The sequence below is a fragment of the Fukomys damarensis genome, unplaced genomic scaffold (genome assembly GCF_012274545.1).
Source record: "Fukomys damarensis isolate Sample0158 unplaced genomic scaffold, DMR_v1.0_HiC HiC_scaffold_32, whole genome shotgun sequence".
In the NCBI taxonomy this organism is placed as follows: Eukaryota; Metazoa; Chordata; class Mammalia; order Rodentia; family Bathyergidae; genus Fukomys; species Fukomys damarensis.
In genome coordinates, this window is record NW_022900944.1 from 10,652,425 (window position 1) to 10,677,151 (window position 24,727).

Consider the following 24,727-nt stretch of genomic DNA (forward strand, 5'->3'; position numbering starts at 1 on the left):
TTTATATGTTATTTTACATCTCATTTTTTTTCCTCATTTAGTTTATTGGTACATTTTAGGTATACAGTACAGTTACATTAATTATGGGGATCTTGTATCTTTATAAGACAGGTCTTGTTTCTCATTTTTCCCCCTTTCCCTGCCCTCCCTTCAGCCCTCCTCCCCTCCTCCTTTATAAACACATTTCCATTTTTTTATTTTGTCATATTTTTTTCTTTTCCCTTATTAGTAATAAGGTGAATGACATCCTATTTTAATGTTATAATGAAAATCCAATGAAGGAAGTTTTGTTATTTATTTACCTTAACCATATTTTGTACTTTATGGGTAGTCAAGACAATTTCTTTTTACTAGATGTGGCCCACACAAGGTAAAGATTGGGCACCCCTGCTTTAGAGAGTCCTTGGATTCCAAATAGGCATACCAGGCAAACTCAAAGCCTTTGCAATGACTCCAGTTCAATGGCAGCGATGTCACCTATAGGCATTATCTTCATGGTTCAAAGTCCCGCCCCGAGTGACACTTCCAGCTTCCACCTGCTTGAAGCTCAGATGTGGTCTCTCTCACATTCCAGGTGCTCCCAAGATGCAGAGCAGGGAAAGCAGATGTCAGAGCTATTTAGCAACAGAAAGGAGAAAATTCCTCTGACATTTTCTGAAGATTGTCTTTACCTAAACATTTATACTCCTGCTGACTTGAAGAAGAACAGCAGCCTGCCTGTGAGTATGGGCACCACTGGTGGAGACTTGTGAGTTCCAGCATCTGGGATTTCGCTCTGCAGATGGGAAGGAGGGGAAGGCAGGTTGGGGTACGGGTACCAAGCCCATAATTGATTTTGGCAGACAGAGGCGGCATTTCATCACAGTAAGTACAAATACTCCTTACCCTATTTTTTTCTAGTGATCTCAGGCCTTTGGTGAAGTCTGCTCTACTTCTGAAATGTATATCTTCAATTTTTAATTTCCCTCATGCTAAGTGAAGGTGAAAAAGGATTATCAGACTTTTCCCTTTATTTACTCCAGAATTTTCCTTTGGTGAACTGGCAGCCTGTGTTTGTATTTGTGACTCGCTTGAATGTCTTCTCATTTCTATTTTTGTGGTTGGTACTATCCTGGGTTTGATTCCTGGGTTACTACTTCGATCTTCCTGTTATAGCTTGTCTTTGGGTTTTGAGTGTCTAATGACTCTGAGACAATTCTCATTTTCATAATACCATGAAGGACAACTAATTAGATCAATCACAGCACCTTAGCCCAAAAGATACAATAAGCAACACCAAAGCATCAAGTACAGTTTAGAAAATGGCAGTTTGTGGTAGTTATTAATCTATCACCAGAAAATTCACAGGTGAAAACTGATATGATTTGTACATGATTAAAATTGGGTTGTTTAGATTTAATATGTTGGGTCCAACACTGTTTGAGTTGGAAAGAGGATTTTCCATTTAAAATAAAAGTTTACTGTTTATTTTAGAATAAAGTTCTAAATTTTATGTTCCTACAGTGATGGAAAAGCAGACATAAATACAACATGGAATATACTGATTGCTGATGAGTACAAAGTGATATGGCACATTCGGAATGTGAATTTGCAGGTAATAAGAGAATGATTTCAAGGGGGTTTAACCTTTGACTGGCACCAGGTTCTGCAAGTATGGATGCCATAAATTATATAAAAAATTAAAACCATTATTTCCAAAGTTTTTTTTCAAATCCTATTCCCACTTATCCAAAATATTAAAAAATATTTTTGGACAGATTTAAGTAACTAAGAAAATACTCATGTTACAGTTAGGACAGTTATGTATAATCAAAGATGTACATCAAAATGCCTGAAAACTATGCAAAAATAGATGTCCAGGTCCCAGCTGAGAAGATTCTACTTATGTTGAAGAAATTAATGGACATTGAAAAATATGGTAAAAGCTTTTCAGTGATTAGTCTTTTATATTTATGATAGAAAAACATTGATTAAATACAAAATAGAAAAGATTCTAATAGTTATTTATCAACTTTTACAACTTGCACTTGTAAGGCAGGTGGCGGCACCACTCAGCTAACATATTTCTTTTGATTTAGATACCAAATATACTGTATTAGGGTTCAGACTAATATATTCATTCAAGTGTAAACACATCTTTAAAAACTTTATATCAAAATATAGTTATGTTCTAAGGTAGTGAGCAATATGGCAAATCAATTTATGGTGTAAATTTACCCACTCTGTTGCTATATAACATTTGGTTAATGTATTAATCTGCTCAGGATGTGTAATAGTTTGGATCTGAAATGTATTCCCAAAATCTGTTTTTGTTGATCTCTAATACAGTTCAGAGGTGGGGTTTTGGGGAGGTGATTCAGTCATGAAGGCTATGAACATATAAATGCACTAATTTGTTGATAAATTTATATCTTAACATGGTACTGAAAGGTGGCAGAAAACTTCCTAGGGTTTCTAGGCTTCCAAGTGGCCTAGCTGGAATATGTAAGTCATATTGGGTATGAATTTGAAGGGGATATTTGTCCCTACCTCTCTCTCCTCTCTCCTTTTGCTAATCTGTCATCCTAAGGTGAGCAACATAGCTCCGCCACAAACTCCTTATCATGATGTTCTGCCTCACTTAGACTCAGAAACCACAGAATCAAGTGACCATGGACTGAAACCTCGGAAACTGTGAGCCAAAATAAATCTTTCTTCTTTTAAATTAATCTCAGATATTTTGTCATAGTAGCATAAGGCTAACATGTGCTACCATAGCAGCCATAGGCTGAGTTTTGTGAAGAAGATAAATTAATTTTAGCATATTTCTGGAGACTAGAATTTCCAGATCAAAGTGCTGGTTGATTCAATTCCTGATGAATGCTCTTTTCCCTGCTTGTAAGTGGTTGCCTCCTTATATTCTCACATGGATGCTGTTCTGTACATGTGGAGAGAGAGGTGGGGAGAAAGAGAAGGAGAGACAAAGAGGAGAGCAGGGTATTGTGTGTCTCTTCTTATAAGGACACCAATTTTACTTGACTGGGACCTCATCTTTATGACCTGTTTAACCCTTGTAATCTACAAAAATGCTCTCTGGAGAAAATCACTTTGGAGGTTAAGTGTTTAGCATAAGAATGGGAAGAGAGGCAAAAATTCAGTCTTTTACAGATGGTTTCTAGGTTCAAGCTATTACATATAATGTCATGAATATTCTGGAATGTGCATTTATTTTAATGACTATATGCATGCATTAGTCTTGCATATGTACCTAACAGTGGCTTGTTGAGTAACATGGGTTCCATATTTTAACCACTGTAGAAAATGATTTATCAACCTGTAATCCTATGAGTAGAGTTAAGGAGTCCATCGCTCCTCATTGTTGTCAGCCCTTGGTATTCTCAGAAAGACTTGCACTCCTTGCTTCTTATTCACCACTGGACAAATCCTACATAATTTTTGTCTTGTCAAGACTATTGGTGATTCTTTTTCCTTTGGTATTTTTACAGCTAATCATTCATTCATTCATTCATTTATTTACATATTTTTTTATTCCTTTATTTTGTTGTCATTGTACTGGAGACTTAAGCCAGAACCTTCACACTGAGCTACAACACCCCAAAATGTTTTTTATTTTTTTGAGACAAAAGACTCGCTAACGCTGCTAAATGCCCAGGGTAGGCAACCTTCCTGCATCAGCCTCATAGAATAGAATTTGGGACATATTTTAACAAGATCCCAGCAATCCCTACCACAAATAATATCTAGTATATCATAAATAAATCTTATTTTTCTTACTTCTTCCAAAAAAGTAGGAAAACAAAGTTTTAAAGACATCCATATGGACAAACAGATAGGGAAATTTTTTAGAAGCTAGGTCAACAGAGCAAACAGAACTGCTTTTAGAGGAGAAATTGGAAGTCAATGAGTGGAAAGGTGGAAGACGCCAAATAACTATGACTGAAAAATTCAAACAAAGATTCTCTAGGATCACAGGTTACAGTATATATTCATGAAAATGGGGTGCAAATATCTTCCACTTACACAAGGAGTGCAGCTCTCTAAGATCCACCGCCAAGAAAAATTTCCCACATGTTCTCTGTGCTCAAATATTATAGTTGGAATGACTCCTAGGACCCTGATCACTAACTTAAACCTAAGCATCAGTGAGTGTTTGGCAGGGATCCACATAACTTGATTTCTGTCTGAAGATCTAAGTAGATTTCCCTTCTAGTAGTTCACTTCCCCAAAAGCAGTTGCTAAAGTAGTCACTGGAAAATTCCCCTAGAGCCAATCAAACTTAGCCCCTAGTAACAGGTACAATAACCAATGAAGTAGTGACCCTTAGACTAGGTTGAGGTGGGCCTCCTACCCTAAATAGAACTGCACCCCAGATTCCTTGGTGTCTCAGTCCTAGGCTCTGCCACTCCTGGCTCTTCACCACTTTTTCTTGCAATACCTACAAAACCTACTTTTGCTATGCGTAAATTTACTCATGCTTTGCACTGGTCTTCTCTGAGTCCTCTTCTTTCTATGTTGGAGAGAGAAACAAGTCGGGCTAGGCTGAGTCTCGGGACCCCTAGACCTCAGATGCACCTGATAACATATAGCCAAGGATTTTGCAATGATGTGTTCAGGCACTGTAAGAACAATCTATCCAAACAAACTCTGCTCTGAAAGTTAGTGCATTTCATGAATCTGATCTGTGTGTGCCAGCAGGCAGGGCCACTTGCAAGGAATATTGCAATGCTAATTTCAACATCAGAACTGGGATTGAAGGATACTAATGATTTCTTACAAAATCTGAGAGTCTAGGATTCTGGGGGTAATGATCCCAAGGGAAGCAAAGAGATAGGTCGGGTATTAATCTGCCACCTGAGAAGTTCTAAGGCTGTGAATTAAAATAAAACTCCCCAGCTTGTTCTTATGACTTCAAACCAATTCTTCCCACAGTGAAGGTAGCTGCCAACTGTGCCTGCTTTCGTGAAGCTCAAAGTGCTCAGAAGATAGAGTCCTGAAAGGGAGAAAATATTATGTAAGAAATTATTGCATGAATTTATGACGACCTGTTATTGGAGAGTTGGATATGGACTGTTCAGATAACAGAGGATAAACTCTGATTAGGCATGACTAGGAAGCTCTTTAGAATAGGAAAATTTTTCTTGCTGTTTCAGATTATTCTATTAGGTTAGGTAGGTGGAGCAGTGCCCAGACTTTATGCAAGACCAGTGCATTCCTTTGGAGCAAAAAGGAGAACACATTGACCCTAGAGCCGCTGTCCTTCCATGATGCAGCTTTATTCTCTGGTCTTGGCCTGTCTCACTGCTTGCACAGCTTGGGGTAAGTGCTTCTGAAACATAATTAATGGGGGTGGGGAGGCATAGTTAGAAGCCCTTGCCCAAAGTGGGTAAAGATATGCAAAGAACAAACACATGATGTCTGGTTTCACAGTGGTGCTCAGCTTCTGTACTTGAACTTGAATGTGAAAATATTCTCGCTACAAGGAAAATCAGAGTCAGATAAATAACCCAAGTCTCAGCTGTACAAATTAAACAGCAGAAGACAGAGAATCACTTTTAACTTCAACCAAGAGAAAGTAAGAGAGCCCAGTTTATATTTTCCATGATTCCCAGATCTGGCCACTTCAAGAAGATGGCTTAGTAGATCATTAAAAGCATGGACTCAGTAGCCAGCATGGTGTCTAGCTCCCAGCTCAGCCTTTTCAGCTGAGAGACCTTAGGCACCATACTTTTCTGTGCTTAGGTTACTCTATTTCTAAAATACATGTGACAATGATACCTCCGCCAGTGAGTTGTTAGTGAGCAGAAATGAGTTGTTATTCCTAAACAGCACAGAGGATGCCCAATCAGAAGAGATAAGGGAGTTGATTTTAGGTGGAGTGTATTAATAGAAATTTTTACATGTGGTAAATGAGGTCAGGATGGATTGGCCACCAAAAGGACAATTTGTTACAGTTCTCAAAGGACAGGTCACACTGATGAGTTGTGGGCCACAAGTAGAAGAACAGAGTATTTCAGGAGGCAAAGAAAGAAAGAGGGCACTTGTGCAAGAAAATTTGATGGGGATTCTACTAGAAGGAAAAGAAAATGCAGAGAAAGTTCAAATGGTTTTACTGAAGTCTGGGGTGCAGGAGCTGTGCTGGCTGCCTGGATGTGAGAGTTCAGGCAGGTGCATGTTGATTCAGGGTCTGAGAACCAGATATAAGAAGTGGTTGAGAGCTGGGTGTGGTGGCTCAAGCCTGTAATCTCAGCACTTGGGAGGCTGAGGCAGGAGGATTGCTGTGAGTTTGAGACCATCCTGGGCTACATAGTGAGTTCCAGGTCAATATAAACTACATAGTGAGACCCTGTCTAAAAAAACAAACAAGCAAAACAAACAAACAAACAAACAAACAAAAAAAGAAGAAGTGGTTGAGGTGTGGCCAAGAGATTGGCTGGACCCTAAGAGTGACAGTTCCTCCAGGATCAGCAGAGCTTGTAAGGTCAACACATCAGATACAAAAAATAAATCCACCTCTTAAAAAGAGACAGGGTGTATCACCTAAAGGTACACATTTTGTACAATGAGTGTTATCATTATGTATGCGTAAAATATACCAATAAATGTTTTGCTATAAATACAACAGAAATGTGTGATATTTCAGGGCCATAGCAAGGCACCTGAACATATGTCTTTGCCATTTTATAGTCAGAGAAATTGAGACTCAGGAACCACATACTTTCCCAGCATCAGGTGGAAAATCATGCTGTGTTCTATTTCTGCCTCCTGAAACCAGACCAGTGCTCAGACATCCACGACTTCATCATCTAGATCGTGTCTTCTCTCTGGCTGTGTGGCTATGAAAGGACTGGAAATGAAGTGCAAGAAGGGGCCTAGAATTAGAGTGAAGTATTCTTTTTAGCAGGTTACCCCAGACATGCAATCATATTTCTGTCTTAGGAAGTCTATGGGCCAATTCCAAATCCAGTTTGCTCTTCTGATCAGTGGGCATATTAATACATACAGAAAGCTATTTTCAGAGAAATAATTTAAAGAAAATGTCAGTCACACAGGAAGTGCTCACCCCATGCACACTTCACGTGACATAAATTGGTAACTCTTTTGATGATTCTTATTGTCTCATTTGCTCTGTACAACTACATTTTTACCTGGGAGAGTGTGAAGTTTTTCACTGGGTTCTCCCAAATTCATCTGGCTTGAAGGTTATCACTGACCAAACACAAGCCATATGTAATGATTTCTGCTTAGACTTTGTCCTCCCTGATTGCTTTGAAGCACTCAGCATTCCTGCCAAACCCTCCTCCTTCCTGGGCTGTTTTGACATTGTGCCCTTCTTGTGCTACCAATCTGGTAGGTGCAACTATCTCTGAGCTTTATTTTCAGCTTTTTCTCTTCTCTCACACAGGTCTGTAATGAAGTCACACACCATTATATGCACTGTTACCTTCAAGTGGAGGCCTCTGCCTGCCCCTCACCACTATCCTCCAGTTCTATAGTCCTCTGGTCCTGAGATGTTTTCTTTCTGGGATTCTCACTGACTTCCACACTGAACCCGTCTAATATAGAGCCAGCTTCTTATCCCTGTTCCCCAGTCCTTTCATTTCCCTCCACATCACCCAAATCTGGTCACGGGCCAAGACCTCCTTCACAATTCCTTCTTTACATCTCCATATATCTTCATACATTTTTTTCCTAATTTAAAAAGAGGAGCCAAAATTCAGTACAGAAATCTTTGCACAAAGAGAAAGAGAAGTCTGCAATGTCTTAGTCTGTGACCATCTCTGTGTACATGTTTTGCAATAAATATATCTTGGAACCTTTAGTAAAATAAACAATCAAAATGAAATAGCCATTGGATTGTTAATAATCTTGATTATCTGTAAGCCTTATTTTACACAGTTTTCAGTATTATTGGCTGTGCTTCTCTTAGAATGAATCTTATTTTTTTCTTTTCTGGTTATGAAATTTTAGGGAGATGTGGACATATAGGGTTTTTTTTTGAGGGGGAAGCAAATTGGGAGGGCAAGAGGCTGGAAATAATGTTCTGTGTGGAACATTAGGAATAGTTGAAGTTAGAGAGGCCACTGAGGAGGTAAGACTGCATGGGTAACTAAGTGTCTGAACATGCGCCTGGCTAGAAAGATGGTCAGGAAGTACACACAGGCTGCATGGCAGTGGAACTTAATGGTGAAGTGGAATCTGCGTGAGATGAGGAAGAATTTTCTGCTGCATAAGAGGAGAGGGGATGGAACAGACAGGGCACTGTCACACCTCTGAATAGACCTGCTCACACCAGAGAATACTATAGAAGCTTATGGTGTCCTTTACTTTAGAACTGTTTCTGCTCTAATTCACCCACTAAATAACCCCCGCCCCCAGCCTGTCTTGGTAAACCCCGATTCCATGCACCTGTGAATTCCAGGATGATTTCCATTCCCCACAAACTCCATGTTGTGGTTTTCCTGGGTCACCAATGGTGTGTGTTTAGTAGTCTCCAGGTTTCTGCAATTTCTATTTTTCCTGTTTCATCCTCCTCCTCTGTCTACACTTATTCTTTTCCTTCCTTAAATGGTAACTCTTTTGATGATTCTTATTTGTCTCAGTTGCTCTATGCAACCATATTTTTACCTCTCTGTTGCACTTCCCACCTCCTCCCTGACCCCACCAATCAAAGGGCTCACTAGCTCTTTTCCATCATGTGGCACCTTTCTCATTCCTCTCCAAGGGCACCATTTCTGTCAATCCAGCATTATCATCTTGAGTCAAATTGCTTTGTGACTTTTCCCCTGTGATGTCAGCCTCTTGAGCACATTCTCTCATCCAAACAGCTCAGCACCAGGGTGCTAATGGATACATGATTCTAAAACCTTGAAAGTAGGACCCCAAATGGTCTTATCTATTTCCACCATCATGCCTGCTGTTTAATTTACTTTTCTACTCCGGTTCTACTTAACTCCTTCCATTGGCATTCAGAGTAGGGAAAGATAGTGTTTCTCATCTGTGTAATACTAAGAAGAAACCAAGGCATAGACAGTTTAAGTGACTTGGACAAGATCACATGCCTAGAAAGAGGCAAAACTTACCAGGAATCTCAGCCTCATCTTTTCCTCTGTTGTGTCCTCATTTCCTGTCTATGTCCAGCAGGACACAAATCCTCACCACCTGTGGTGGACACTGTGCATGGAAAAGTCCTTGGAAAGTACGTCAGCCTGGAAGGAGTTGCACAGACTGTGGCCATTTTCCTGGGAGTCCCTTTTGCCAAGCCCCCTCTGGGATCCCTGAGGTTTGCTCCTCCACAGCCTCCGGATCCATGGAATTATGTGAAGAACACCACCTCTTACCCTCCCATGTAAGTTGGTGGGGATGGTTTGGGCATCTTTTAGTGGGGATATTTTCCTCAGATTGATGCATGAGTCAAGACAATATGCTGATTGGCTCTACTTTTGGAATCATCAAGAACCTTTGAAACATTCCAGAACTGTCACACCTTTCGGTTAGATTTCCCTTACCTTAAGATGGCTGCTACATGGAATAGCAGCCTCCATGTTAAAATATGATTTCTCCCAGCAAACAACAGGCTTCTTCTTCCCATCATGTGTCTTCTCCCGCCAAAAAAGGTAGCCTGATACTTGCTACCTCTTAGCAGCTAGTAATGTCACAGGCTCCTCCAATCTCTTAAAACTGCCTCACTCATCTCCACCCCAGCTCAGGCTAACACCACCCTGCTCCTATAAAAGAAGCTCTTTGTTCTGCTCAGAGACAGCCTGGCAGATCCTCCCCATAATAAAGCCTTGCTATGGTTTTAATATGGTCCTGGTTTTCCATTCTTTTTACCTAACATTTTCTAGAGCCTCTTATTCAACTCTTAGGTACTCAACACCTATTGTGTGCCAAACATTTTCTCAGTTCTTAAAATCCATTAGAGAACAAACCTTTTTAGAAATGGGCAGAGGGATAATAGTTAATATGGAAGGTTAAAAATTAAATTGGTAATAGGTTAAAATATGATATGATTTTTTGGGGGAAGAAAAAATAGCTAAAAAAAGTAAAAGGTAGTGTTGTGACTTCTTCTATCTTGAGACAACCATGCCTGGGTATTTATCTATAAATACTTGTGAAATGAAAGTCTTTCCAATTTTTGATGTTATAGTTGGGTGTTTATAAATATTACGTTCCTTGTTCTTAGAAAAAATTCCTTAGGATAAAAGTCTCAGTGTAATATTTGCTGGCTCTACTTCTGCCACTTAAGAGCTTTCTCAACCTGCCTCAGATCTTCTACATCCTGCAGGTTGCAGTTCCACCACCAGTGTCAAAAGACAGCTAGAAACGTCACTTTTAATGTACCAAGGAAAATAATCATAGATCTGGTTGCAATGCAGTCCTTGGAAGATTTTCTAACCTCTTTGTACATTGTCTTTCTCACATGTAAAGAAGAGATAAGAACAGCATCATGCTTTGGGTGGATGCTGTGAGGTGAAAGAGTTACTACATCAAAAGAATTTATATCAGGGCCTAGCACCCAGGGGAACTTAGAGCTTGTTGCATGTTGTAATCTGAGTTGGATCTTAGAGACCTCTTCTCAGGGGAGCCAACAGTTGTTGCCTGGGGCAGGGTGATGATGGAATGTTAGCATGGCAGGGTTGTAGGACCCTTACAGAACTGGCAGATTGGCCCAGAGCAATACTGAGGCAGTACTAGAAGGCAGTTTTCCTGAAGTTATCTTCCAAAATTTTAATCCTGATCTGCTGAGGTTAATTCTTTTTTTTTCAGCTTTAATTGAATTTATTGGTACATTTTAGGGATACAGTACAGTTACATTCATTGTTGGGATCTTGTTGCTGAGGGTAATTCTTACATTTGAGGTCATTCTTGTTGAAGGAAGTATACCCAGGACTAGAACATGATTACCTGGTAGAAGAACATGGTCATTGTGCAGCCCAGCAGAGAATGCTGTGCTTTCCAGGTGTATAGGAAATGACATTTCCTTGGGCAGAATGCACACGGGAAACCTCCATGTCCCTGAACCAGTGCATTATGAAAGCTGCTGAAAAGGATAAGGTGGGAAGTCTTTCTCCTTCTGCCTGAGCTGGGGAGACTCTAGAGTCCCAGGATTCCTACCAGGGTCTGCAGACAGCTTTCTACCTATTGAAATCATTCCAGTCCAATGATAATAACTTCAATTACAAGTTTAAACCGCCCTGTACAAAGTCAATCTGCAGGCGCCATTTGCAGTTTCTACCTGGCTGAACCTCAGGTGTTTTTCTTTCCCTCTGCTAGGTGCTCCCAAGATGCCAAAGGAAACCAGGTGATTTCTGATCTCTTTACCAACAGAAAAGAGGGCATTGCCATCTGGTATTCTGAAGATTGTTTGTATTTAGATATTTACACTCCAGTTTACTTGAGGAAGAAAGGCAGTCTGCCGGTAAGCGTGGCACCACTGGTCGAGACTTGTGAAGTTCAGTATCTGGGATCTTTGAATGCAGAATAGAAGGGGATGAAGATAGCTTGACCGAGGGTACCACAGGCTTTGACAAACTGGGTGATTCAGAGCTTTTTTTTCATCACAGAAAATGCAAGTTTTCATTATTTTGTTTTCCCTTGAAAATCTCAAGTACCTGGGAGGAGTTTGGTTTATATCTGGAATGCACACCTTAATCCTTCTAAATTTCTGCACACTAATAGAAGAATAAGAGTGAACACCCAGTTACTAGATTAAGTATATGTTTGCCAAAGCAGGTAAGCATAATTTTCAAGAATTGGAGCTGGAAGGATACTTAGAGAAAATGGAATAATCTAATAATTTCTTTCCATCAGGTAGAAAAACTAAGGCCCAGAGGGAGAAAGAAAGTCACATGATATGATTGTCAATACAAGAACTGCAATTTCTGATTTTCAAACCAGTGTCATTTTGGCAGAGAGTAGGAAGTAGATAGAGCATGTGTCTCATCTTTCTACATAAGGTACCTGCAAAGAGTTTCGCTGTCTTGTGAAAGCTTTTACTGCCTAGTGACTGCATTGTTGTGGCTGGAGCCTAGAAAATCCTCTTAGAAATTTACTTATTTCTGGCCAATTCTGTGCCATTTTATGCTAGGTTTCTTCTCTCCTTAACTACCTGGGGAATAGGCTGATGTCCCAGTGACTCAGCATTGTCCAAAGAACAGAAAACCAAAGGTGAGGTAAACTGCAGTTCCATGTTGGGGGTGGCAGGAGGAGTGCAGGAGGGCATGCTGGCAAAGAGGCAGTCCACAGTCCATGAGGTGGTACAGGGAGGGTGCCAACACTCAGCTAGTTTTCTGCGAGCACCCTGACATGGAGCACCTGAATGGCTGGGCAGGACACCATCTTAGAAGTTGGTCTTACGTGTGCTTGGGGGGACAGATTTTCCCTCATTCATTCACTTCCTTCTATTACATACTGAGTGTCCACATGCAGACAGTTAGATTTGGGGGTTACAAAAAGGAGGAAGAAACTCTGAGAACACAGCCCAGCATTGAAAGATCTTTTCCTTTAGGTTGCACAGACACTTTGTACCTTCTCCAAGCATATCATTGCAGACCAGCCCTTGAGTTCAGCCGTCATTTAGAGAAGATTGTGTCTTAAAGTGGGCCCTTGAGACAAGCGAGAAACAGGAGAAAGGGTCCATAGGAGGCTAGGGGCAGGAGACCCCTGGGTAGGGAACACAGGCTCTGGGACTATTGGGGTTTAAATCCTAAGTTTGCCTTTGAATAACCTAGAGCCTCTGTCAATTTCATAAATTCCTTCAATGTCTGTTTCCTCAACTGAAAATAATTTCATAACAGTATTCATTGAGGACTGTTAAGCTTCACTTGGTCTGGGCGATTACACAGAGCAAGCACTGATCACATACTCGGTGGAGCTAAAGAAGGATCTTCCTATTGCCCTCACAGCCAGGTTGTTTCACTGCAGTCAGTAGGCCGCTCAGCCCATGAGCGCTGGGGCCAAACTTCCAGGCTAAGTCTTGCTGCTACTACTTATTAGCTATAGGTCTTGGTCAAGGAAGTACCCCACCTTACCTGTCAGATGGGACATTATTAGTATCTACCTTTTGGATAGGTATTTCCGAATGCTTACAACAGTTATTGATATGTAGTTGATGTAGTAATCGGTTTTCTATTAGCAATATTATTAGTATCATTTTACCAACTCTTCTTTATTCCCTGGTATGTGAAATTTTAAATGCAAGACATGATTTAAAAATTGTGTTCTTTACTGTACTGTCATTTTCAATTCTCAACACAGTCCCAGGCACATAGTAAGTCTTTACGTAATGCTAGTCAGTGTTCCAAGACTTTCTGCAAGAGGCAACTGTGAGGCTGGGCTGAGGAGCACCTATTGGATTTAGGCTGCGGAGGAGGCAAAGTGGCACAGTAGGAACAGACTCATTGAAGATGTTAATTATCGAAATAATGGAACAGTGCAGGAAGTGTATTTCCCCACTGAGGGGTTAAGTGAGATGAAGCTGAAACTCAAGGACTTTTTGGATATTGAGTGTGGTCGTATCCTGGCCCCTGCTGGGAGAATTGGAGAGGAGCGAGAGACAACCTTTTGCAACATTGCTGGGGTTTGGTAGACTTTGTTTCATGGCCTCCTTAAGTCACAGCCACAATGTTACAAGTGACCAAATCAGAAAACCTCCTATGTCTTTTCCAATAGCATTTTGTGTAATCAGTGTGGATGTGTCCTCCTTGTCCAGGTGATGGTGTGGATCCATGGAGGTGGTCTGGCATTGGGTGGGGCATCCACCTATGATGGACTGGCCCTCTCTGCCCATGAAAATGTGATAGTGGTGACCATTCAGTACCGACTAGGCATCTGGGGATTCTTCAGGTAAGCTATTAGACTCTTCTCTCTCACATTGTCTTCTGGGTTGGTTTGCTTTATGTTGATGTAACAAAATATCCAAGACTTGGATAATCACTTTTAGAAACAAAATTATTTAGTTCATTGCAACATCAGGTTGTTTCATCTGATTGGTCTCTGATGAGAGACTCTTGGCTGTATCACAACATGGTGAAAATCAGAAAGGGAAGTTTCAGCAGACAGATTAGATCACAGGACCAGACAGGAAGTCACAGAGCAATGTCTGAGACCATCTTACTCTTTTATTACAACTCACTCTTTAGGGAGCTCATGAGTCTCTCGTGAACTCTATATTAATATCTTCTAAAGGCAGCAGCCCACAAGACCTCACCTTTTATGGGTTCTATTAACTCTTAATACTGGCACATTAGGGATCAAAGCTTCAGCACATGAACCCTTGGAGGACAAACCACATGCTAACCAAACCACAGTAGAAGTCATAGCCATGATGTGAGGTCCCAGCTGTACTCATGCCATTTAGCAAAGTGCTCTTTTCTAAAGATCTTACAAATATGTCCAGTCCCTTAATTAATTAGTTCCCAGTGAACTTTTCATTTATCATTCACACTTGTCTATTTGCTTCTGAGCTTTTGCAGGGACTGTGCCCCTGGAACGTTCATTCTTCAAGAGCCAGCCACATGTTCCTTCTCCGAAATACTCACCTCCTTTTCACCTTTGCTATCTACCAGTGCACAGCAAAGCTTCAAAAGTTCTCTCTGTTCCTCAGTTCTCCTTCTATGATCAGAGAGAACATGCATCAGATCAATGAAGTGCTGTACATCTTCTTCTGGGAAAGTAAGGTGGGGCAGCCTCAAGGAGGGATTGCAATGAATGCTCATGCAGGCAGGTTTTCAACTAACCATGCTGCCAGGCTGTCCTCATAGTTGATAGTGATCTTCACCAGTGCCTGGATGGGACCTCCCTGTACCACTCACCAATAGCTACTCCTTCCTCTCCGAACTGCTTCATTCTCCTAGCTCTGATCACTTCCCACCTCCTGGCATGTTCCTCCTTAGCCATTCATAAGTCATTCTCCTCCCCTACCCTGAGCTTCTCTGTCCCCCTGTCCAGTGAACCCTGGGTAACCCCAGAAGCACTTTAAGAGCTCAATTTTGTAGCATCCACGCCACGTGCCATCTTTGGCTACCTTCTCCCATCTTCCTCCATGTCTGCAAGATGCTTCCCTCTTTATATTGTCAGCACTTTATGTCTAGTACCTCTCACTCAACAATGAATCTTCCTCTCTTCCCACAAGTGCTCCTGAGTAGCTCTATTCTCCATTTTTCTCAGTACAAAGCCCCGGTGGGCAACCTGGACTCATCTCTTTTTCTTGCAACCAACATCCACATGGCCAGCAAAGCCTGTTGGCTCCAACTTTTAAGGGTGTATTCACACGCCTACTTCTAACTTATCTTTGCTTGCACCTATCAAAGTCCTGTGCCTCTGATAATTCCTCTGACTCTTCCTCTATGCTGAAATGTAACCACATTTTTATAAATTTGCTATTTTGAGGAATAGTTTCAATGACACTGGGACTCTTAGGAAGGTTCTTAAGTTACTTGCTATGTTTTAGATATTTTTGCCAAGGCTTGCAGTAGGCTCTTTAGCTGCAGTTACACTAGCCACACTCAACTTTTTTTTCTTTTCCTTGGGCTTTGTGGAGCTGCTACTTTTCCTAAATGAAATTCCCTTCATTGGTAATTTACAAGACCCATATACTATTTTATTCTGATCTCGACCAAATGCTACTTCTTTAGGAACACTTTCCCCGGTTCTGAAATGCAAAATACCATTACACTGTCCCATATCTCTTTCATCCTTTATTAGGGTTTCTTTTCCTCAATGTGTTTTCATTAGTTCACACTATATTTCTTTTATCACCTGTTTATTTGTGATCTGTAGTGTGACATGGTGTAGCCAGAGATATTTTTTGCTCATTTTTTATCAAAGATGTGCTGTAGCTCTTGTTTGAGTTTTGGATACATTGTAGATGCTGTTTGCAGTAGGTAAAAAGCATGATCCCTCCTAAGAACACATTAGGAAGACCCCTGTATCAGACATGCAGATTTTAACCTCTTTCTGGAAGACTAAATGAAAGACCCTACACCACTTCTATTCTGAGAACACTGCTGCAATATTTTTGTTTCCCTTTTTCACTCTGTCTCTTGCAGCACAGGGGATGAGCACAGCCCGGGAAACTGGGGCCATTTGGACCAGGTGGCTGCACTGCTCTGGGTCCAGGACAGCATTGCCAGCTTTGGAGGGAACCCAGGCTCTGTGACCATCTTTGGAGAGTCAGCAGGTGGTGAAAGTGTCTCTGTTCTTGTAAGTGTTCCTGATACCAGGCCTCAGCCCCAGTCTCGATGTGATTGCTGATTGGACTTTTTGGAGACCAGCTAATCTAGTCACCTGCCCCTGTCCTTGCAAGACCTGAATTCAAAGATGAGTCTACTCAATGTCCACCATCAGCTTGTGAAGAGCCAAGGCCCAATTCTATTTTTCTCTCTGTCTTTCTTTCCCTGATATTTTACTATGTTTAAAGTGTAGTGTGACATAAACATTTCTTTAAAAATTAAGCCTTCTTATGTAATCTTATATTTTATTATTGCATAATATTCTATATTAAGAATCAAAAAATTTCATATATCTAATCTGATAATGTTAGAGTTGTGGCTTCTGATAATAAAACTGTTATAATATTAAAACTGTCTGGGGATTAGGCTCAGCTTAATATTATGGAACAATGAGAATCTCTACCTTCAGCCTGCAGTAGGTATATTTCTCTCCTTTCCACTTGATTGAGTTTCTGTACCGCTTCTTAACCATTTTAGACATTAGGCACCACCTTACTTTTCTTTGGAAGTAGGGGTGGATAGCAAGAGGTAAGAACATGCACTAGATATTGTGCCATTTGGCTCCAAGCCAGATGTTGAGGGGACTTGGGCATTGAGAGCAGTCTGGTGCTTTGTGAAAAGTGTCCTGAACTCATCCATGCCCAAAAGGGTGGATAGCACACTTTGCGACCATTGGGCAACAAATAGTTTGGGAAAGCAAGTGAGCAGAAGGAGGAATGGAAGTTGGAGTAGTGGAGGGGTGAATTATGGAGTTCAAGGTACAGGCCTAACCTTGAGTCATGAGATGTCTTGCTGGTGGGGGGAATGGGGTTGGGGGACACTATGGAAGATACTGAGGGTTCTGGGAGCCAGAAGACATGATGTAAGTACTCAGTGTAGAGTTTAATGTCAGCTCAATTGCTATATTTTTACACCAGGTGTTGGTTTCATAGTTGAATACTCTGAAGACAATGTCAATTATTTTCATAGTAGATAAGAAGGAAAATAGTAGAAGAAAATAGTGATCCACATTCTCACCCTCCATGAATAGTCCCTGGGGATTTTTGCACTGTCTTTCCACAGTATTTTGCACAGATTATATGTATGTATGTATGTACCCATGTATCCATTTGTCATTCTTTCTATCCATCCGTCCATTTCCTTCTCCCTCTCTGTCTCTCTCTCTCTCTCTCTCTCTCTCTGTTATGTCTATCTTTCTCTCTGTCTCTCTCTGTTATTTCTATTTTTATTTTTTTTCCTCATTGAGTATATTGGTACATTTTAGGTATACAGTACAGTTACATTTATCATTGGGATCTTGTACCTTTACATGAGAGGTCTTGGTTCTCATTTTTCCCCTTGTCCATGCCCTCCCTTCACCTCCTCCTCCCTTCACCTCCTCCTCCTCCCTTCCCCATTTACAAACACTTTATTTCCATTTTTTAATTTTCTCATTTTTTTTTCTTTTCCCTTTTTACCTTTCCCCTACCCTTCCCACTTTCCCTACACCTTTAGCCCTTTTCTTCCTATTTCACATTGTCAATTATCTCATTAGGATTTTAATGTACTATTATAGTTTATTCACACCAGAGAAACTATTTGGTATTTACACATGTGACTTATTTATTTCACTTAGGAGTATATCCTCAATATGTATCCATTTTCCTATGGATGAATGTAATTTCTAATTCTTTATGCTATTTCTATTTTTAAAGTGTAGTGTGACATAAATGTTTCCTTAAAAATTAAGCCTCCTTATGTAATCTTACATTTTATTATTGCATAATATTCTATATTAAGGATCAAAAATTGTTTGTATACCCAATCTGACAATATTAGAGCTGTGGTTTGCTCTTATTTTTTCTTACTATATACAACATGAAAATTCCAAGATATTACTGTGCACCTTCCTGATCACTTTTTGTTGTTTTTCCTTCCCTTCCTTTTTCTTAATTCTTTTTTCTTTTGCTTGAGCAGCATATCAAACTCAGGGTCCTGGGTTCTACCCTAAACAACACTTTCATAATAATTACTTTTCCTTGAATAAGTTCTCAGTAATGGCAATTCTGAAACAGAATCTGTGGCAAAGAATGTCTAAAGGCTTTTCCCAAATTTTGGTTGTTGTCATGGGCACACACCACTCACTTGTAGTATTATTATCCCTTACTCTGGGCTCTGGTTCCACCAGTCCAAGGTTCTCCTCAGGAAACTGGGACCAGAGAAAGCCTCGAAGTTAGAGGGAAATTTGAGGAGCTGTCATATCTACCAAGTGATGATGGCTTTAGGTGAATGGCCAGGCAGAGGAGTGGGTAGAGGGAGTCTCAGAGAATATGTGAATCATTGACTCCTTGCACCAGGAGTATCAACTCTTCTCCTCTCCACTTCATCCCAGGTGTTGTCCCCCCTGACCAAGAACCTCTTTCACAGGGCTATTTCTGGAAGTGGAGTGACCACAGTTGCTGGTATGGTCATGAAGGACGCCAAGCATTTGGCTGAGGTAGGTGTCACTTTGGATATCCATGTATTTTCTTCTGCTCTCCTGGAATCCACAGGTGCCTTTCTTGTAAGATTGTGTTGAGATGCTCAAAGGATCACTGAAGTCAGAATGGGTGACCAGGGAGGGCTACTGTGGGACTCACATTTAAAATACATTTCATGCTTTATAGAGTATTTTCCAGTGAATCATCATATCTAGACCTCTCACAATTCTCAGAAAGCCTTAGTGCTGTGTGGGAGACATAGCACACACCTCAGCACTCACCAATATTAAGTCACTGTACAAAAGAAATACGATGACTACTTTAACCTACAAATAAGGGTGTAAAGGTATAAAGACATTGAGTGACTTGCTGAAGATCAAATAGCTAGAAGGTAAAGGAAATGAGATTTGACATCAGACAGTGAAACACTGCATGTGATTTCTGTGTGCCAAGAGGAGGAATCTGTCTTGACACATTGATACATGAAATATTAGATATAATATTATATATTATATAATACAATATAAATAATATATATTATATATAATATATATTATCTTATATATTATATTATAATATTTTATATATTATATATTAATATATAATTATATTATGTATTAATATATATCATATATTAATATAGTCTATATTATATAATATAGACTATATTAATATATGATATATATTAATACATAATATAATTATATATTAATATATAATATATAAAATATTATAATATAGTATATAAGATAATATATATTATATATAATATATATAATATTTAGGTAGTCATGCCAAAACTCAATGCTCATTAAAAGAAGCAGCACCCTGTGTACCCCCAGAATCCATATCTACTGGTCTAGAGTATTTACAGCTACCTGCAATGCATTTTATAAACTGGGTTTTGAATAAAACTCCTCTGTCTACACTGATGGAGGGAAGGGACATTGCCCTGTAACTCTGATTTCACTTGTCATCACTACAGAAAACTGCTGTTGCTGCTGGGTGTAAAACCATCACATCAGCTGTCATGGTTCACTGCCTGTGTCAGAAGACAGAGGAAGAATTGTTAGAGGTCTCACAGAAAATCGTAGGTGCCTTCATTTCGCTGACCCCACCCTGTATACTTGACCCCATGCTTTATCGCTTCATTAAACCATCTGAGACAGTTTCCTACCTTCAGATACAAACTGGAATTTTCTTTTTCCTTTTTTGTTATGAATTGGCATGAATGTCCCAAAATATCCAATAATAACATGATGAAAAATGACATAACTATTCCTTAGCTCTTCCAATTAGAATATGTTGATATTCTTATTTGCAGATGTATTTTAAGAATTGAATATTTTATATTACTACATCCCCACTATTCGGGGGAATAGTGGGGATGGAGATATTAAGTACAATTTTTTTTTCAAAAAAGAATAACAGTTAATCTTGGTGGATTTAGAAGCTATACAAATACCTATACAGCAGTGGCCCTGTTTACTAGATTTTGGTATCTATCCATCATTCATCTATCATCTATCATCTATCTATTTGTTCATCTACCCATCCTTCTGTGTGTATAATTAATAATTTCTCCAATGTAGTACTTATCCTTCTATAAATTTTCATTTATCTATTTTCAATCTGTTCATCCCAGCATGTAGCAACCAGCATGTGTCCGCACTTCTTCACCCAATACTCCAAAAGCACTGACACACCCATCACCTATCTGATAATTGCTGTCATCTGCTTGTCCTTGTATTCATCCAGTTGTAGTTGCACTGAGCAACCCATACATTCATTTCTCCATGCTAAGTGTAAGGGAGGGTGCTGTCAGGGGAGGTGATCTATACATGTATTGACCATAGTCCCTTCACAAAGAACTACCAAAGGAAAAACAAAACCAGGTACTTAGTGGGTTAAGTTTAGTGGGAATACAGAAGGCAGACATATTCATAATAGCCAGCATAGGTGCTTCTCAGGGAAGGTGACATTGGTGCATTCATGGATGGTTATGGCCCTTCTATTATCACAGAGGTATTTGGCAGGACAAACATCCAAGGACAAAGCACCCAGGGCCCATGCAAACTTCTCCCTTTGTATAGAAAATTTTGAGCTCAGGAGTTACCTGAGCTTCTCAGTTCTCTATTTGGGTCTCAACACAAGAAGAAATGTCTGAAGTCCAGGGCAAGTGTCTAGCTCTGTGTTTTGCAGGTGAGTACATGAATAGATACTAACATGGCTCTTGGGCTTGGGTCCTGGTTCATCAGGCCAAATGTCAATCACTATAGTCTAAGAATTAAGGTACAGCTGCTTTTCTAATTTTTGATAGAGGAAATTTTTTTCATTCAGGCACAAGAGCACCCAGATTATGCAGGGATATTTGGTAATGGGAAAATCCAGAGAACCTGTGATTTTAGGACATCTATCAGAGCTTTTAGGGAAGTGCTTCCATGAACACCATTACCCTCAGTACATACGCACACACACACGCTCACACACACACACACACACACAACTGGCTTGTGGAGGCTACTCCTTATAATGGAGACATCTCCAGGGGTTGCTATCCCCATATCTGGGTAAAATATTTTAGCAAATGTAGACAATTCCAGTCCCCATTAATCCCTATAATCCTGGTGAATGCACAACAAAGAAAACTGTGAGTTGGTACGAGACTGAGTTTGTGTAAGTTAGAGTTTCCTAATGGAGAATTAGAAAACTAATTTCAGAGTGACTGAAAGAGAAATGGATTTTTATGTAAAACAATCTTGACTGGATTCATGAACTATGAAGATATTATTGAAAATTTACCTGTCTGTATGACTCAACTAAAACTCTTCTTTATTGGTCTCTCTCTCTGAAGTACATTTATCCCTTGGTTAAGTAATAAGGCAACAACATTCTGGACATATATAGGTTTAGAAATCATCTACCTTAAAATTACAAATTTGCTTTGGTGTACACTCGGTTGGACTGATCCTGGCAAGTCCATGGTCTTTGGAGTGCAAATTCCTGAATCAGAAGCGTGAAGTGTCCTACCTGCCCCAAGCCTGGAGGTGCTAGTACCTTCCTAAATCCTTCAGAACACTCAACGCAGAGTGGCCAGTCCCCACATCGCTACGTATGGTGGTGAAGGGAATGTGCACAAAGTATCACCGTATGTTTGCAGAGAGCCAGCAATGAAGGAGCATAAACCATATCAGAAGGAACTGAAAAGCAATGAGGGATGTCAGGAAAGCATCCTGTGAAGCTGTTTGCAGAAGAGGTTCCTCTTGTGGCAAGAATTTACCTGGTTCACATTTCTCCATCCACCCGAGACACATCTGTTATCTGCCCAGCTGTTAGAGAGCTCCGCCCACACATTCCGGAAGGAAACCGTTAAACCGTTAGATTTGCACCAGTGAACCTTTCAACAGATCAGACCACCAGTAAACCGTTCAACAGCTCAGGGTTGAGACTCTACATGACTTTGGTCGGCAGGTCTGAGTCTTTCTGCTGGGACTAGGCTGTGAGCAACTTGGACGTAGAGATGCAGTCCCTGTATGAACTTAATAGATGAAGATCATCACTCTGAGTGGTCTCTGGATGTCTTCACTGCAGGCCTCGCTGTACCTTATGGAGACTGAGCATTAGGACAGAGGAACACGCTCCTTCCATGTTCTACCCGGCCCATCAGCTTAACTAGCTTGTGGTACTTATGTGGCAGGAGCCATGGTCTGTGTCCCGCTCTTCCACCTTCCAGGACATACCTTAGTGTCTGGAGAGAACCCAGCCGCTGCGAGACATAGCCCCTCCTGAGGCCAGAGTCCCAGCCATGTGCCACCTTCTCCTTAGCACCCGAGGCACCAGGGCTACTCTGCGTCCCAGGGCCCAGCCACTCCTGCCAGTCTTGACTCCATTGTCATGGCTCGGCCCACACTGGGAACCAGCACAGGTATCCAGGACCCCAAGGCAGCACTTGGCTGTAGGGCAGCCAGCAGCACCACCAGCCAGACCTGTAGGATCAGTGTCTACTTCCCCCAGCACCCCAGATGCAGCCCATTCCCATGGATGGGCCAGGACACGTTCCCTCTTTGCCTGCAGAAGCTGAGCCTGGTATAGGACACTCGGCCACAGGATGGAGGCCCCGGGAGCTGTGTCTGTGGCTGCCCTGTATGCCCCACAGCACGGGAAATGCTCTCTGGAGAAATGGCTGCTTCTCGCCCTGCCTCCTGAGCCCTTCTGTTTTTCCATGAGGACCAGCACCCACAGGGAAGGGAAACGCGTGCTGGAAGCTGAGTGCTCTCCTCCTGGACGGGCTCTGCCCCCAGACACTTGGACAGGCCACTTCTAGCCTCCTTGTGCCACAAATCCTGTGTGACCGCCCCTTCCCCTGTGCGCTCTGGGTTGAGCAAAGCCTGGGAGCCAGGCAACACTTGCTGTGGGAACCCAGGGCAGGCCCTCGACACTTCTGAGTCCCCCTCTCCTCTAGGGACCGCCTTGGGGCTGCATACAAATGTAAAGGTCACCAGACTTTGAGTCACATCTCAGGTTCCCTTGTCCTAAGACGTCTCTGTGCCACTGGTCCTACTGCTGCCTTACGGAAGGGAAGCCCTGCAAAGATGGGCTGAGCCAGATGCGGGGGAGGCACCACTGGTTTTCCTCAGCTCGGTTTTCGAGTTTTTGTTCCTGTCATGATGGAAGTGGGGATGAGTGAAGGAACAAAGGGTGAAGGTGGCTCGCGTTCCCTTCACCTCCACCACACTGCATCCCTTCTAGACACCAGAGCCCACACCACGCACAGAGCAGACAGAAGCCATTTCCCTCTTGGGAAAACATAGATTTGTATTGGGCTACAGTAAATATCTAGGATACATGAGAAAAGTCATTTTCTTAAACGTAGGTAATTCTTCTCCGGGACATGTGTTGTTCTACCAAGAAAGACTAGGGAGAAATGTTTCTGCTGTCCAGTCAAGACGCTTCTCCAAAGACCATGCCTTGGGCAGTAATGTTGATGGCCTAGTGCCCGGGACACTGTTGGGCTCCACTGGGAGGGGCTGCCTGGGGATTCAGACGTGATGGGGAAGAAGGGGTGCGGATGCCTCCACCCCTGCTGCTCACTGTTGAGCTGTCCAGTTTTCAGGGACTCTTGGTCACGGGGGTGCCTCTCCCTGGCAGGACAGCAGTGGCACTCGGGGCTGGCTGCATCTTCTGGCTTTTCCTGTGCTCTGAGCAGCAGGAAGCCTGGGAGATTGGAGCATGACCTTCTTCTTCTTCGCGCTGATTTAACTTCATGGCGCAGAGTTCATGCTGAAGCATCATTTTGGCTTCTAGCATGTGCCCAACTGCTCTCACAAGCAGCTCAGCCTTATCAGTGTCGTGGTCCGCACGAGGTCTGTTTTTGGCCGGTCTCTGGCTCTGGACAGTGGCAGGTACAGGCTTGCCTATTTTCTGGTTGTCTCCCTGCCTTTTGATTGCTTTATTTTGCAAAAAACACTGTAGAAATTTTTTCATGCTTCTTTGGACTGAGTGACTTCTGGAGACTCCTGGATCCTGCAGGGCAGGTCCCGCTGGTGTTGAATGAACCACTTCTGCCAGTTTTTCCCAGAGCTCAGAGCTGATAGCAAAACTCTCAGGAAGGATGGCAGCAGCACCCTTGCCTTGGGGAAGATTGGGAGTGCAGGGACGGTCATCCTCCTGAGGGCTTTGGACTGCTGAGGGATCAGCCCACCTGTGTTCTAGGTGTTTCTTGGACAAGGGCCTTTCTGGGTGTTGAATTTCAGTTGGAATGAGTGACGGTGGGTTATTATGGGGTGTAAAGCAGGAGGTTTCACAGCCCCTATTGAGGGCCAGGGAAGGTGCTAACAGAACTGGGGGAGAGGATTGAGGGTGGGTCCAAGTCTGGGTCTGACCTAGAGGTAGGCGCTGGGATTGGGGTGGGGATCGGGGGTCCAGACAGGATGGGGCCGGGGCCGGGGAAAGCAGGGGCTCTGGGGTCTGAGAGGCGGTGAGGGATGTGGGTGAGCAAACAAAATCACAGGATGTTTCAGGCGGGCCTGGCGATGG

At 41.8% G+C, this 24,727-nt stretch overlaps 1 protein-coding gene and 1 long non-coding RNA gene across 4 annotated transcripts; one reads left to right on the plus strand and one right to left on the minus strand.

The window, feature by feature from the left end:
- The first annotated feature begins 5,039 nt into the window (after nt 1-5,039).
- On the plus strand, nt 5,040-19,937 carry LOC104872676 (putative inactive carboxylesterase 4). 2 transcript variants are annotated; one of them, XM_033757925.1, is made up of 7 exons: nt 5,040-5,316; nt 9,139-9,346; nt 11,275-11,419; nt 13,712-13,845; nt 16,050-16,203; nt 18,604-18,708; nt 19,677-19,937. In XM_033757925.1, exons 1-7 carry the CDS (start codon nt 5,262-5,264, stop codon nt 19,920-19,922), a joined length of 1,047 nt encoding a protein of 348 aa, XP_033613816.1. In that variant the 5' UTR covers nt 5,040-5,261; the 3' UTR covers nt 19,923-19,937. The 2 variants fall into 2 exon arrangements, with proteins under 2 accessions (XP_033613816.1, XP_010637261.1); XM_010638959.2 differs by having other exon boundaries at nt 5,044-5,316; nt 9,142-9,346.
- LOC104872675 lies at nt 5,255-22,103 on the minus strand. 2 transcript variants are annotated; one of them, XR_004514954.1, is made up of 3 exons: nt 21,972-22,103; nt 6,716-6,844; nt 5,255-5,326 (listed from the first exon to the last, which is right to left on the minus strand). It is a non-coding gene; the product is annotated as an uncharacterized LOC104872675 (long non-coding RNA). The 2 variants fall into 2 exon arrangements; XR_004514955.1 differs by lacking the exon at nt 5,255-5,326 and adding an exon at nt 14,541-14,613 and having other exon boundaries at nt 6,772-6,844.
- Between the last annotated feature and the right edge of the window lie 2,624 nt (nt 22,104-24,727).